The sequence below is a fragment of the Alosa alosa genome, chromosome 12 (assembly GCF_017589495.1).
Source record: "Alosa alosa isolate M-15738 ecotype Scorff River chromosome 12, AALO_Geno_1.1, whole genome shotgun sequence".
NCBI classification, from domain to species: Eukaryota; Metazoa; Chordata; class Actinopteri; order Clupeiformes; family Clupeidae; genus Alosa; species Alosa alosa.
The window spans coordinates 25645049-25660780 of record NC_063200.1 but is presented as its reverse complement, the minus strand read 5'-3'; the positions used below and the strand labels follow the sequence as shown (position 1 = coordinate 25660780).

At 39.0% G+C, this 15732-nt stretch overlaps 1 protein-coding gene across 2 annotated transcripts; it reads right to left on the bottom strand.

The window, feature by feature from the left end:
* Nucleotides 1–328: 328 nt before the first annotated feature.
* Nucleotides 329–13990, bottom strand: LOC125305229 (caspase-7-like). Of its 2 annotated transcripts, none has more exons than XM_048259900.1 (4): nt 13578–13990; nt 13129–13289; nt 969–1104; nt 329–844 (listed from the first exon to the last, which is right to left on the bottom strand). In XM_048259900.1, the coding sequence occupies exons 1-4, from the start codon at nt 13792–13794 to the stop codon at nt 528–530; spliced, it is 831 nt and encodes a 276-aa protein (XP_048115857.1). In that variant the 5' UTR covers nt 13795–13990; the 3' UTR covers nt 329–527. The 2 variants fall into 2 exon arrangements, with proteins under 2 accessions (XP_048115857.1, XP_048115858.1); XM_048259901.1 differs by having other exon boundaries at nt 13204–13289.
* Between the last annotated feature and the right edge of the window lie 1742 nt (nt 13991–15732).

The following is a 15732-nucleotide window of genomic DNA, read 5'->3' as shown; positions in this document are numbered from 1 at the left end:
CCCTATTGTTTCTGTACCGTTCATTTTTGGCCAAATTTCTGTAAAAGTCATACTGCAGCCTAAACCTTAACTCCAGAACTCTTTCAGGTATGGTTACCAGTACCCCCCTCTACCCATAACTCAAAATTTGGGGTACTGCACCCAAAGGTGGCGCTATTGGAAAAAAAAGTTAATTATGCTAATTTCTCCTTACCAGATTGACCTAGACTCAATATTCTTTCATCATATTAATCTCTACATTCAGATGCATCTTTTCCACCCTGGTCTTATGCTCTAAAAATGTTTACTTTTGCCACAATTTCAGAGAAAAGCCAAACATCATAAAAAGTTTCACAGGCTTCAAAAATTTTCTTCACCAAAATTCTCACAGACAATGTTTAGACAAGTTGTATGTATGTGCAGCTATGTCTACAGTATAGAGAACCTTCTCTACTGACATTGAAAGGCATAAAGGTCCATGGGAAGAGCTGAAAAGAAGACAAAGAAAATGCAACACAAAACAATCAAAGTATTATCAGCTTGTTGCTTTAGCTGATAGAGCGCTTGCGTATCTTGCAAGATCCCTCCACCAGTGCTGTGGTTGCAAGTTTTCCACTCAGCTCCTCAGTGCTCCTCTGTGAGTCTCTGAAAGGGTACACCTCTTCAGTGAGGCGCGTTGCAAAGCATGGCATCGCCTTCTTTCCTTCCAGGTCCCCTCCACTTGCCTGGAAGTGGTAGGCGATCTGGTAATTCAGCCGCGTCATGAGACGAGTTATCTCCAGGTCACGACCTCCGTCCTTTTCCAGAAGGTCGCAGAGAGTCTGGATGAAGACTGAGCCTGATGGTTTTTTAAAGGCGCTGTAACCTGCAGACCAATATGAACAGTATTGAAAACTGTATGGAATAAAACTATGGAAAATATGTAACAATGTTATAGTGCTTTTGTTTGACATACACATCCAGTGGCTGAGATAGAAAGATGAAGTTACCTGGAGCTGTTGCATACATGACAGCTGTGTTGATAGGAATGGAGAGATAGTCTGAGAGAATATCATCTTCATCTGAAACGGAGCCTGAGTCCATCTCTATTTCGACTCCACTGTCTAACATGTCGCCTCGACATGCCTACAAAAAAAGGATAAATTAGATTCAAACATGTAAGTCTGCATACTGGGTTGGAGATTGGCATATCTCAGAGTGCATTCATATCATCTTTGGGTTATCCAAGCAGATGTGGATTTTGTCACAGGGCGATTCCATGTAAAGGTCATCCTTACCATGGAAAAAAAAAGTTGTGCATGCATACGCAAATAGAACTGTTGTTAAAATCTTCATTTAGGTCTATATTTTATTTTTTGTAACTGATCTGATTGAATTTGGTGGAGAATTACACTCTTTTTACATCATAAATATAGTGTGCAACCATACAGAAACAACATTTTTCACATGGTAATATTATACATATTTAAAAAGTGGATAAATGGATCCAAGGTTCAAACAAATTGTGTCATTTGACAAATGCCAGATTGACAAGGGAATGGTAGAGCAATGCCTATGCTCAGCTTGCCTTTGAGAGCACAACTCCTTACATTTGTAAGGCTTTTGTTTTTAAGTCAGCAAGTTCCATGGCCATGTCACATCCATAACGTTTTATAGGAAAAGTTTATGCTACATATACAGTGTTGATGCGACAATGCCCATAGTCTGTGCAAAGCTGATTTATATCAATGTAAAGTGTGATGACCAAATTGTGCCCCTTTCTTACTTTTAAAACCTTTAATGGTGCTGCTTATGGATGTGGCGCTATGGATGTTACATAATGTGAATTTACAAGACTGGAGACTTTATTGTACCTCAAAGCCGATAAAACGTCTGTTCTGGTGGCATGTCAGTTTCAACACATTTCACCTTAGTGTTTACAATTGACATTTCAAAGATTATTAGGTTGATCAAAACCACAGGGAGGCCTTGCCTAACCATTAGCAAAACAAACATAATATTAAATATAGCTGCAAGCAGCATTGAGGGGGCCAAGCAGTTAAGCTGGGATTGGATTGGACTGGACTGGACTTGACTGTGTTGTGTTAGATTGGATTGGACTTGTTTTAATTGGACTGGACTGGATTCGAAGGTCACCGAATTTATTGTGTGTCCTCAAGATGTACTCCTAAGTCCACATACCAAGTTTGGTTTAAAGTGGTGAAAGTGTTGATAATTATAGCACCCCTAGTGGTGAAAGCACACCAAATTAATTGTGCATCCTCAGGATGTAGTCCAAAGTCCAAATACCAAATTTGGTTGCGATAGGTGAAAGTGTTGCTAATCATAGAGCCCCTAGTGGTCAAATGTCACCAAATGTATTGTGGGTCCTTAGGATGTGTTTACGAATCAACGTATCAAGTTTGGTGTCGATACATAAAAGTCTTCCTAATTATAGCGCCCCTAGTGGTCAAAGTATACCAAATGTATTGTGTGTCCTCAGGATCAGGTCCCGAGTCCATGTACCAAGTTTGGTTTTGATAGATAAAGGCGTTGCTGAGATATGAGCTAATTTCCTGTATCTCTAGCGCCCCCTAGTGGTCGAAGGTCACCAAATGTATTGTGTGTCCTCAGAATGGGATCCCAAATCCAGATACCAAGTTTGGTTTCTATATGTGAAAGCATTGCTGAGATATGACCCTACTTCCTGTGATTATAGCGCTCCTTAGTGGTCAAAATACTCCAAATTTATTGTGCATCTTCAGGATGGGGTCTCAAGTCCGTGTACCAAGTTTGGTTTCAATATGTGTAAGCATTGCTGAGATATGAGCCTACTTCCTGTGATTATAGCGCCACACAGTGGTCAAAATTACCAAATTTCTTGAGCCTCCTCCTAATTGGGTCCTGAGCCCATGTAACAAGTTTGGTTTTGATACGTGAAAGCAGTGCTGAGATATCCCTTCACTTCCTGTTTGGTGGCTTCACCGCCAATTTTGATTGGCTGTTACGGGCGAACGGTTTTAGGTTTGAAGACAAAAAGGAATACATTTTTTGAGGCTTGGACTGAAGATTATGTGTGTCAAGTTTGGTGTCAATCGGACAAACTTTTTGACCTGTGAAAACTTTTAGGTGTTTTTGATTAAATCCAATATGGCGGAAAATCCATCATGGCGGAAAATGACGTCATAGTTGAACTCGGCTTGGTCCAAGGATTCCAACGATACCTCATATTTGACAATCGAGCCAACGCGTCAAAAGTTACTTGTATGAACGCACATCCAACTTTGGCCTGTTGGTGCCGCTAGAGTGCTCGAGGTGCCAACTTGAAACTTGGTGAAATTAATCATGGGACTGTGCCTAATTTGTGTGCCAAATTTTACAACTTTTTACCAGACGGTTCTATGGGCTGCCATAGACTTCCATGACGGAATAATAAATATAACCGCAAGCGGTGATTTACGGGGTCCGAGCAAAACGAACATGAGGTAGCATAGCTTTTTAGTTTTACATATGCTTTGATTGTTTGGGCCCAATTGTTCAAAAGAAACGTGATTGGATTTCGGTTATCGGATTTCAGTTACCGGATTTCGGCTATCGGATTGGATCAAATCTTGAAAATGGCTTGTTCAAAGGGAAACAAGGATCCTGAAATTGGATTAGATCACAATCTATTCTTGGTTTTGATCTGGATAAAACCTTCACTTTGTATTGTTCAAAACGTTTGAGTTGGATTGGAATAAATTTGATGCATAAAATTAGGATTACCCTGTGCTGTAACGTTATAGTGTGCTAACCTCCACAACCTAATAGTATTCTAACAATACCCTATTCTAGTGTGCTAACCTCCACAACCCAACAGTATTCTAACAGTAGTATTCTAGTGCTTAATCTCCACAACTCAATAGTATTTTAACAATACTCTATTCTACAGGACTATGCATTTGTCATGGATAAGATGAAGCGTCTGTTAATGGAAGGCAGTGTTTCCCACAGAATGGAATTGTATTTGTGGTGGTAGGTGAAGGGGGGTGGGGGGGGGTTCTGTGTTGGAGTCAATAAGATGAACAGCCTATAATTATGCAGTTATACTTGTCTTGCACCCAAAGTCCTGACAAGTAGCTGTAACGTTATAGTGTGCTAACCTCCACAACCCAACAGTATTCTTAACAGTACTCTATTCTAGTATGCTAACCTCCACAACCCAGCTGAAGGAACTGTAGGGGCTGATGTGGGTCGAGGTAGAGTGAGTGTGTGGCGAGCAGGCAGAGCCTCGGTCAGAAGGCTCAATGGTATGAAGTGATGACACGGAGATGGCAGGTTTCGGTGCAACACAAGTGAACTTTATTTGAGTTTCAATTCATCTGTTCTTTTGTTCTTTTACTTGTATGTGTGCTGCATCAAAGAGCAAACAAACAGAAAATGGAGTAATCAGTGAAATGGGGTAAATCAGTACAGATCCCAACTCAGAAACAAACCAATTGACATTTGAACAATAAACTGAAATCATATGGCTATATAAGGTACAACTAAACAATATTTGACATCCCAAGTCAAGCAACATCACCTAATCATCTCTCACATGGGACTCCAACACACCAAACCAACAAACAAAGACCTTAACTTTACACATGATGGCAGAGCTACTCTACAAACTGATTAACATCACAAAAGTCATAGTGAGGGTCATTAAAGTGATGACTTACATTAACTTAAAGACGACACAAAGCAGGACACACTGGAGTGCTGGGTTGAGATGAACAAAAGAGTGAACTGAGGGCTGAGCAAACAATTTATCCTGGTCTGAGCCCCCTGCTCGGGAGCTACAGGGTTTCCCAGCAGGTAAACCATGTGGTGGTTAGGTGGCAGAGCCAAACAATCCTGCAATTTCTCCACAGCACTCTTTCACCACAAGCCCTCCTTACACTGACAGACTTTGGAAAAGATTTGCAAAGATTTGGAAAAGATTTTTTGAAAGACTACAGTCTCAGACCCTCTCACATCTAAAGACAAGTAGTAGAGTTTTAAGTCACAGACTATGATTTTGCAATGACTAGGATCTTGCAGGGTCACTATTTACAAGACTGCAACACGATTCCTTTAAATTATTACCCATCGTGCAATAAATAAACAGGAACTGAAAATTGTAGCCTACTAAACTCAAAGTCGTATTTTCGTGTTTCTGCAGCATTGTTTCATGCGTGACATCCTTAACCGATACAGAGTTGTTCTGTCAAGTGGAAGAGCCGACTAAATATGTATAAGAAATGACAAATATTATAAGAATAACAAATAATTATAGGCTACAGCTGTGTCGGAGTCAATAAGATAAACAGCCTATAATTATACAGTTACACTTGCCTTGCACTACAAGTCCATATTGACAAGTAGCTGTAATGTTATAGTGTGTTAACCTCCACAACCCAACAGCATTCTATTGTAGTATGCTAACATCCACAACCCAACAGTATTCTAACACTAATGCTTCAAGTGGGATTTGAACTCTCAACCTAAGGATCACCAGTACAAGGAATTATCCCACTGAGCCACTGTCAATCCTACATGTTGCCCAGTCACATTCACATGGTGAAAATGTGTATTGGTAAACACACAACAAGAAAAACTCCAAGCATACATTTGACAATAAAATGAAGGGCTTTCCTAAAAGAGTACACCTGAAAACTTTTTTGAAATTCTGGGGCAATAAGACATTTGTAGAGAAGAATACTAATGGATGAAATATAAATATGATAGACTTTATGATGAAGGAAAAATAGTAAACAAAGAAGTTCCCCTGAATGTCATAGAGTGTCTCGCATTGTGATTCTTGGCAATTGATGAGTGTGAATGTTGATTGGCTGATGTCATTCAGGTGCTGTTCAATGGTGTGAATCTTAAATGACCAATAGCATGTGCAGCTTGATCCTAAAAGTTCTAACAGGGATTCTAACACTCAACCTAAGAAACACCAGTACAAGGCATTATCCCACTGAGCCACTAACAATCATACACACTGGGCAGTCACATTCACATGTGAAAATGTGTGTTGGTAAACACACAAGAAAAACTCAAGCATACATTTGACAATAAAATGAAGGGCTTTCCTAAAAGAGTACACCTGAAATCTTTTTTGAAATTCTGGGGCAATTAGACATTTGTAGAGAAGAACACTAATGGATGAAATATAAATATGATAGACTTAATAATGAAGGGGGAAATAGTGAACAAAGAAGTTCCCCTAAATGTCAGAGTGTCTTGGCATTCTGATTCTTGGCAACTAATGACTGTGTATGTTAATTGCCTGATGTCATTCAGGTGCTGTTCAATGGTGTGAATCTTCAATAACCAATAGCATTCGAGCTAGAGCCTAAAGCACTACCAGGGATTCAAACTCTCAACCTAAAAAACATCAGCACTAGGCATTATCCCACCGAGCTACTGACAATCCTACATAATTGGCAGTCACATTCACATGGTGAAAATGTGTGTTGGCAAACACACAACATCAAGAAAAATTCCTAGCATACATTTGACAATAGAATTAAGGGCTTTATAAAAAGAGTACAGATCTGAAAATGTGCACTGTTAATGGTATCCACATAATGATGGTTGTATGGTTGTTCTCCAAGGAAAAAAAATTACTCATATAGGAATATAGGTGATATAGGAGAAATGGGCTGAGTGGTCAAACTTTATTGGTCTATATCTCTGAAATGGAAAAACATATCCAAATTATTTTGATAACTTTTGTGAGGCTTTGTCTAAACATTGTTTGTGAGTAAAAAAGTTACTTGTATGAACGCACATCCAACTTTGGCCTGTTGGTGCCGCTAGAGTGCTCGAGGTGCCAACTTGAAACTTGGTGAAATTAATCATGGGACTGTGCCTAATTTGTGTGCCAAATTTTACAACTTTTTACCAGACGGTTCTATGGGCTGCCATAGACTTCCATGACGGAATAATAAATATAACATGGCAAGCGTGATTTACGGGTCCGAGCAAAACGAACATGAGGTAGCATAGCTTTTAGTTTTACATATGCTTTGATTGTTTGGGCCCAATTGTTCAAAAGAAACGTGATTGGATTTCGGTTATCGGATTTCAGTTACCGGATTTCGGCTATCGGATTGGATCAAATCTTGAAAATGGCTTGTTCAAAGGGAAACAAGGATCCTGAAATTGGATTAGATCACAATCTATTCTTGGTTTTGATCTGGATAAAACCTTCACTTTGTATTGTTCAAAACGCTTGAGTTGGATTGGAATAAATTTGATGCATAAAATTAGGATTACCCCTGTGCTGTAACGTTATAGTGTGCTAACCTCCACAACCTAATAGTATTCTAACAATACCCTATTCTAGTGTGCTAACCTCCACAACCCAACAGTATTCTAACAGTAGTATTCTAGTGCGCTAATCTCCACAACTCAATAGTATTTTAACAATACTCTATTCTACAGGACTATGCATTTGTCATGGATAAGATGAAGCGTCTGTTAATGGAAGGCAGTGTTTCCCACAGAATGGAATTGTATTTGTGGTGGTAGGTGAAGGGGGGTGGGGGTGGGTTCTGTGTTGGAGTCAATAAGATGAACAGCCTATAATTATGCAGTTATACTTGTCTTGCACGACAAGTCCTGACAAGTAGCTGTAACGTTATAGTGTGCTAACCTCCACAACCCAACAGTATTCTTAACAGTACTCTATTCTAGTATGCTAACCTCCACAACCCAGCTGAAGGAACTGTAGGGGGCGATGTGGGTCGAGGTAGAGTGAGTGTGTGGCGAGCAGGCAGAGCCTCGGTCAGAAGGCTCAATGGTATGAAGTGATGACACGGAGATGGCAGGTTTCGGTGCAACACAAGTGAACTTTATTTGAGTTTCAATTCATCTGTTCTTTTGTTCTTTACTTGTATGTGTGCTGCATCAAAGAGCAAACAAACAGAAAATGGAGTAATCAGTGAAATGGGGTAAATCAGTACAGATCCCAACTCAGAAACAAACCAATTGACATTTGAACAATAAACTGAAATCATATGGCTATATAAGGTACAACTAAACAATATTTGACATCCCAAGTCAAGCAACATCACCTAATCATCTCTCACATGGGACTCCAACACACCAAACCAACAAACAAAGACCTTAACTTTACACATGATGGCAGAGCTACTCTACAAACTGATTAACATCACAAAAGTCATAGTGAGGGTCATTAAAGTGATGACTTACATTAACTTAAAGACGCACACAAAGCAGGACACACTGGAGTGCTGGGTTGAGATGAACAAAAGAGTGAACTGAGGGCGAGCAAACAATTTATCCTGGTCTGAGCCCCTGCTCCGGAGCTACAGGGTTTCCCAGCAGGTAAACTGCGTGTGGTTAGGTGGCAGAGCCAAACAATCCTGCAATTTCTCCACAGCACTTTCACCACAAGCCCTCCTTACACTGACAGACTTTGGAAAGATTTGCAAAGATTTGGAAAAGATTTTTGAAAGACTACAGTCTCAGACCCTCTCACATCTAAAGACAAGTAGTAGAGTTTTAAGTCACAGACTATGATTTTGCAATGACTAGGGATCTTGCAGGGTCACTATTTACAAGACTGCAACACGATTCCTTTAAATTATTACCCATCGTGCAATAAATAAACAGGAACTGAAAATTGTAGCCTACTAAACTCAAAGTCGTATTTTTTAGTTTCTGCAGCATTGTTTCATGCGTGACATCCTTAACCGATACAGAGTTGTTCTGTCAAGTGGAAGAGCCGACTAAATATGTATAAGAAATGACAAATATTATAAGAATAACAAATAATTATAGGCTACAGCTGTGTCGGAGTCAATAAGATAAACAGCCTATAATTATACAGTTACACTTGCCTTGCACTACAAGTCCATATTGACAAGTAGCTGTAATGTTATAGTGTGTTAACCTCCACAACCCAACAGCATTCTATTGTAGTATGCTAACATCCACAACCCAACAGTATTCTAACACTAATGCTTCAAGTGGGATTTGAACTCTCAACCTAAGGATCACCAGTACAAGGAATTATCCCACTGAGCCACTGTCAATCCTACATGTTGCCCAGTCACATTCACATGGTGAAAATGTGTATTGGTAAACACACAACAAGAAAAACTCCAAGCATACATTTGACAATAAAATGAAGGGCTTTCCTAAAAGAGTACACCTGAAAACTTTTTGAAATTCTGGGGCAATAAGACATTTGTAGAGAAGAATACTAATGGATGAAATATAAATATGATAGACTTTATGATGAAGGAAAAATAGTAAACAAAGAAGTTCCCCTGAATGTCATAGAGTGTCTCGGCATTGTGATTCTTGGCAATTGATGAGTGTGAATGTTGATTGGCTGATGTCATTCAGGTGCTGTTCAATGGTGTGAATCTTAAATGACCAATAGCATGTGCAGCTTGATCCTAAAGTTCTAACAGGGATTCTAACACTCAACCTAAGAAACACCAGTACAAGGCATTATCCCACTGAGCCACTAACAATCATACACACTGGGCAGTCACATTCACATGGTGAAAATGTGTGTTGGTAAACACACAAGAAAAACTCCAAGCATACATTTGACAATAAAATGAAGGGCTTTCCTAAAAGAGTACACCTGAAATCTTTTTGAAATTCTGGGGCAATTAGACATTTGTAGAGAAGAACACTAATGGATGAAATATAAATATGATAGACTTAATAATGAAGGGGAAATAGTGAACAAAGAAGTTCCCCTAAATGTCAGAGTGTCTTGGCATTCTGATTCTTGGCAACTAATGACTGTGTATGTTAATTGCCTGATGTCATTCAGGTGCTGTTCAATGGTGTGAATCTTCAATAACCAATAGCATTCGAGCTAGAGCCTAAAGCACTACCAGGGATTCAAACTCTCAACCTAAAAAACATCAGCACTAGGCATTATCCCACCGAGCCACTGACAATCCTACATAATTGGCAGTCACATTCACATGGTGAAAATGTGTGTTGGCAAACACACAACATCAAGAAAATTCCTAGCATACATTTGACAATAGAATTAAGGGCTTTATAAAAAAGAGTACAGATCTGAAAATGTGCACTGTTAATGGTATCCACATAATGATGGTTGTATGGTTGTTCTCCAAGGAAAAAAAATTACTCATATAGGAATATAGGTGATATAGGAGAAATGGGCTGAGTGGTCAAACTTTATTGGTCTATATCTCTGAAATGGAAAAACATATCCAAATTATTTTGATAACTTTTGTGAGGCTTTGTCTAAACATTGTTTGTGAGAATTTTGGTGAAGATTTGATAATTTTTGAAGCCTGTGAAACTTTTTATGATGTTTGGCTTTTCTCTGAAATTGTGGCAAAAGTAAACATTTTTAGAGCATAAGACCAGGGTGAAAAAGATGCATCTGAATGTAGAGATTAATATGATGAAAGAATTTTGAGTCTAGGTCAATCTGGTAAGGAGACATAAGCATTTTTGACAAGAGCGCCACCTTTAGGTGCAGTACCCTAAATTTTGGGTTATGGGTAGTGGGGGGTACTGGTAACAACACTTGAAAATGTGAAGTTTCTAGGACTTACGGTTTATAGGAATATAGGTGATCTAGGAAAAATGGCCTAAGTGGTCTAACTTTATTGGCCCATATCTCTGAAATGGAACAAAATATCAAAATTCTGACCGATAACTTTTGTGAGGCTTGGTCTAAACATTGTCTGTGAGAATTTTGGTGAAGATTTGATTAATTTTGAAGAGTGTGAAACTTTTTATAATGTTTGGCTTTTCCATGAAATTGTGTCAAAAGTAAACATTTTTAGACCATAAGACCAGGGCCAAAAAGATGCATCTGAGTTTAAAAATTAATATTATGAAAGAATTTTGAGTCTAGGTCAATCTGGTAAGGAGAAATTAGCATAATTAACTTTTTTTTCCACCAGCGCCACCTTTGGGTGCAGTACCCCAAATTTTGGGTTATGGGCAGAGGGGGGTACTGGTAACCATACCTGAAAATTTGAAGAGTTTTGGAGTTACGGTTTAGGCTGCAGTATGACTTTTACAGAATTTTGGCCAAAAATGAACGGTACAGAACGGTACAGTGAACGGTACAGCTACGCTGCTCGGACCCCTAATAATAATAGGAAAACGTAGCCATAGCCTATTTTCAAGTGGCCTAATAACGAAAATCTGAGCGATTATCTTCCTGTAACTGTCATACTGTTGTTGTACAGTAACTGGATTATCGTGTTAGCTGGTGAAGATGGCTGACTTTGCAGCTGGAGTTAACATAGCAACCTCCTTTTGTTGCAGATCTGTTCAGCCGTTCACATCTGCTTAACACAGTTTCATTTTAAATGTGATGCGATATGCCAGCATTTGAAGTGTCAGGACCTCTGTAGGTAATACCCACAGAGTAACATAAGTCAGGGGTTCCCAAACTTTTCCACGACAAGGCCCCCCAAATACCACTAGGTTCTGGCCAAGGACTCCCTTGATGTGTTATTAAACCCATTGATAATACTACGGCAAATGTAAAAATACATTAAGCTATTCCTAATAATTATTTTAGCCACAAGCACTTCGCTATGGAGCATACAGTGTGTAAAAATTGTATTTGGGGCTTTCTGTTATATGAGAGCTATCACTCTACTATCATTCCCAGTCATTATCATGGGAAATATAATGTTCAGATATGCCTCACATTATTATAATGGCATTGTATAACAACCCTCATAGTAAAAGGTATATTTTACATTTTTCAAATGTATTTATTTGTTGCTTTTATTTTTCCTTTCAACTTGCTGAGGCCCCCATGGCACCCCCTCGCGGCCCCCCCGGGGGCCCCGGCCCCCACTTTGAAAACCACTGACATAAGTAACGGCAGCAATAAACTAGATGTACCGCATAGCGGTACAAAATATGACCATCTTTAATTCCTGCATATTCTCTTCGCAACAATAAATCAAGCTTGTCAATTTGTCTCCATTTCCTACTCCTGCAACTCATGTGCATGTAAATGAGTGTGTGCATATGTGAGTTTGCTTTTGTTTATAAGTGTCTGTGTGTGTGTGTGTGTCTGTGTGTGTGCATGTGCGTATGCGTGCCTGTGTTTGTGTGTTTGTGTGTGTGTGTGTGCGTGTGTGTGTTTGCATGCGCACATGCGTATGCGTGCCTGTGTGTGTGTGTTTATGTGTCTGCATTCATGTGGGTGTATGTTTGCGCATGTGTGCGTGTGTGTGTGCTTGCCTATCTGTATGTGTGCGACTGTGCGTGCGTGTGTGTGTGTGTGTGTGCATGTGCGTGTGTGCACGTGCGTGTGTGCACGTGCGCGTGCATGTACTTTATGTGTGCAAATCACAATTGAGTGGGTATGGGTTAGGTTGATGTGGGCTCTTGAGACTAACATACCATAAATATTTTGTCATCTTGGGTGCAACGGTTCAGGTAGGGCTAGTTATTTAGGGGAGTGGCCACCAAGTTTCATGTTTCCTGGTGTTTCAGTAACCCGGGAATCACTGACCAACCTGTTGTCCTGATTCTTCCTGTGTCTCTTAGTGGGCACTGAGGAAGTAATAATTTCATCGCTAGTTTTTCATGATTACTATTTCAATTGTTTCATATCAAAATTCACTACTTAATTATGTGTTTATGTAGTTTGTCGAGGACTGGTTCAGACACGTCACATCCATAACGTGAAACCGTCACATCCATAACGCCAGTTTTACATAATGCATTACGAAAATGAGGCATAGTTTCAAAAAGTCACACTTTTTGTGTTCATTCAAGTCTCCTTCATGCTACATATATCATAGTTTCGGCAGTTTCCTTCAAAATTCAGAGTTTGTAGAAAACCTGTAATCTCTCACAAAAGTGTGTCCATTTCATGTCACATCCATAACGCTGATAAAATGCCTAGGATGAAATTGATTATATGAAATTTGAGGATTTCTCAGTATTCAGAGGACAGAGGTTGCATTAAAAGTTATGGAAATTAATTCACTGATACTAATTTTGCCCCCACTCTAAGGCATTTTGTTTACCAATATGAGTCCAATTGTCACATCCATAACGCTGGAACTGCCCCACATATTTACTGGAGTGTGCATATCATTGGCAGAGGTAATATTCTTTAACACTTTCATTAGTGAAATGACATCTTACCTGCACAAGAAAAAGCTTTGTCTTATTAACCATGGTGAGGTTATCAAAGAAACCAAATATCTGAGAGAGTCTCACGTGATTGCCATCTGACCCAAACACCACTCCTTCCTCTCCATGAGTCGAAATAATGCCAATGAAGCAGTCAACAGTCTTTTTGCTCTCTGTGGAGAGAAAATATGGCATAGTGATTAAGCACAATATTCCCAAAAGCATATGACTTTCTGGACTGACAGAAAAGTACTAATTAAGTGGTATCCAGCATATTCAAAAGTGACAAAAAGGCTCACTTTTGAAAAACTACAATATTTTGTTTTAAAAATAAGATACATAATATGTGTAATTCAAACCTTGAAATCCGTTTTTACATAACCAAATACTAAACACAACTAAATGCAATTAATACCCATTTAACACAGGCTACACACAGCCACAACAATTACAAAACACACCTGCTTTAAACAGTTTGTAGATTTCTTGAGCTGTTAGGTCATTATGCATCTCCACTGTGAAGCCAAGGTCGCTCAGACATCTGTTGAGCCACAGGTTGTCCATACTGACTCCACACCGCTTTTCCAACTCAACTCCACGATGGAAGTTTTTTATAGACACCACCACAGCCCTGTTGCAGACCTTACTGCTTCCATGTGCTTTGTTACAAAAACTCATGATGAGCTTCAGATGATGGTAAAATGTTACAATTTCACTGTGGAAAATAACTGCACAATAAATCAATCAATCAAAGCAAAAGAGCTGACAAAAGCTGTGCCTATACCTCCCAAGGATTGAAAGAACTGACGTGCAAAATCACACACATACAAGTCATATGTATGCAGCAAGCCTTTTTGTCTCAAGGTGTGCAGGGTTCAGCCCTTTCAGGTAGTCTGTGGTTCAGCCCTACCTGTCATTTGTTTTACTTTCCGTTGACTGTCATCACGTCTCTTAGGTAATGCTACGACGGAGTATTAGGGCCACACATGAAGAAAAAAATATTTTTGCCATGGCGAGATTAAACTCGACATTTCGAGAATAAAGTTGAGATGTCATGTATATGCTACGGCAAAGTACACTACGGTTCATGTCTTTCTACAACAGTCATTTACTACATTAATGATGAAAACAAGGGCATTTCTACGTGACCCCAAACTTTTGAATGGTAGTGTATGTGTATCCTCGATGACTTTTCCTTTGCACTGCCATGGACCACCTAGTCTGATTTAACACTCCAGCCATTGCTTTCCTGGAACAGCCATCAATAACAGTACAAGACAATGTCATCACCTGTCACTTGCCGACATTCTGCATTAGTCATATCCTGTGACACTGGCTAGTCTGGCTAGATGATTGGGAATGTAGATGGAAGTTTGCGACACCACTGTTTCCTCCCATGCAGACGATAAGGCTGAAAGTGCACAAATTCAGATCATACCTGCTTGCCACGTCCACATACGTGCCTTTACGCATTCACATGGTGAGAGGTGTATAGTGTGCAGTTACTGTTCACAGCACTATTCAATAAATAATTTTGGAGCATTGTTGTTGTGTGCATTCTCATGTGTTTCATTAGCTGAATTTCACTATTCACATATTTTACGACCCAAAATATTCAAAACATATGGATCAGAAGAACCTTATAGTCTGGATGTTATCAGTGTCATTTTTTTTTTAAAGTAACAAACTTCAACCAAATAACAAAGCAAAACAAAAATAACCTAACAAAATATATGTGGAGGTGCACGTGTGCCTTTATGCAAACAATCTTGACATGTGTCCAATAGGTGTGCGTCTGTAGGAACATTCTGCTCAATCCTCAAGCAAATATTGTACATTCTGCTCATTCCTCTTCATATACACAGAGGAATTCCAAAACCTAAAACTATTCCAAAACCTAAAACTATTCCAAAACCTAAAACTATTCCAAAACCTAAAACTACTTTCGCTAGTTTTTAACTGCCCGTGTTTTGCAGAATGCTTGATAGGAACAAAACCAATCTCCCTATAGGAAACAAATTGTTGAAGCCGATTTTATGCCAGTGTCAGACCATGGAGATGTGATCTGATTCTTTAGAAATGCTGCTGCTTCTTCACTCAAGGCCCTGGACACAGTCTATCACTATGCCCTTAGATTTATTACAGGTGATGGCTATACTCACCATTGTGTCCTTTATGATTAAGTGGGTTGGTCATATACATTTATCTACAAAGCTGAGCTGGGAAAGCTCAGGGAACATACTTCCTGAATGAATATTTAACACACTGTAAAAATTAACTCTCTGCTTCCCTATGGTCAAATCAGATAAGTAATCACAAACCTTCCTACGTCAATTTGTACCGTTTTTTATTAATTTTATTTTATTTGATTTTGTTATTATTTTCTTCCTTCCCCCTCTACAAATAAAATATTAGTATTTTATTGCTAATTTTGTTTTTGGTTTATTTTGTAGATCTACAATAGTCTACATTGGTCTACACTACAACTATTTCTTTTGTTGTAATGTCAGCATCCCTGAAAATGAGGACTGTACTCAATGAACTTCTGAGAATAATCTGTAATCTGGTGTAACTTTATTTATTTCATATAATATTTCATATATATTGATGGCCAAA

Excerpts from the sequence above, each read along its gene's own strand:
- LOC125305229 (XM_048259900.1), bottom strand. The coding sequence starts at position 13,794 with ATGAGTTTTTGTAACAAAGCACATGGAAGCAGTAAGGTCTGCAACAGG. Across the intron at positions 1,105-13,128 it reads CAAAGCTTTTTCTTGTGCAG|GCATGTCGAGGCGACATGTT; the intron begins GTAAGATGTCAT and ends CTTTTTTTGTAG. Across the intron at positions 845-968 it reads CATGTATGCAACAGCTCCAG|GTTACAGCGCCTTTAAAAAA; the intron begins GTAACTTCATCT and ends ATTGGTCTGCAG.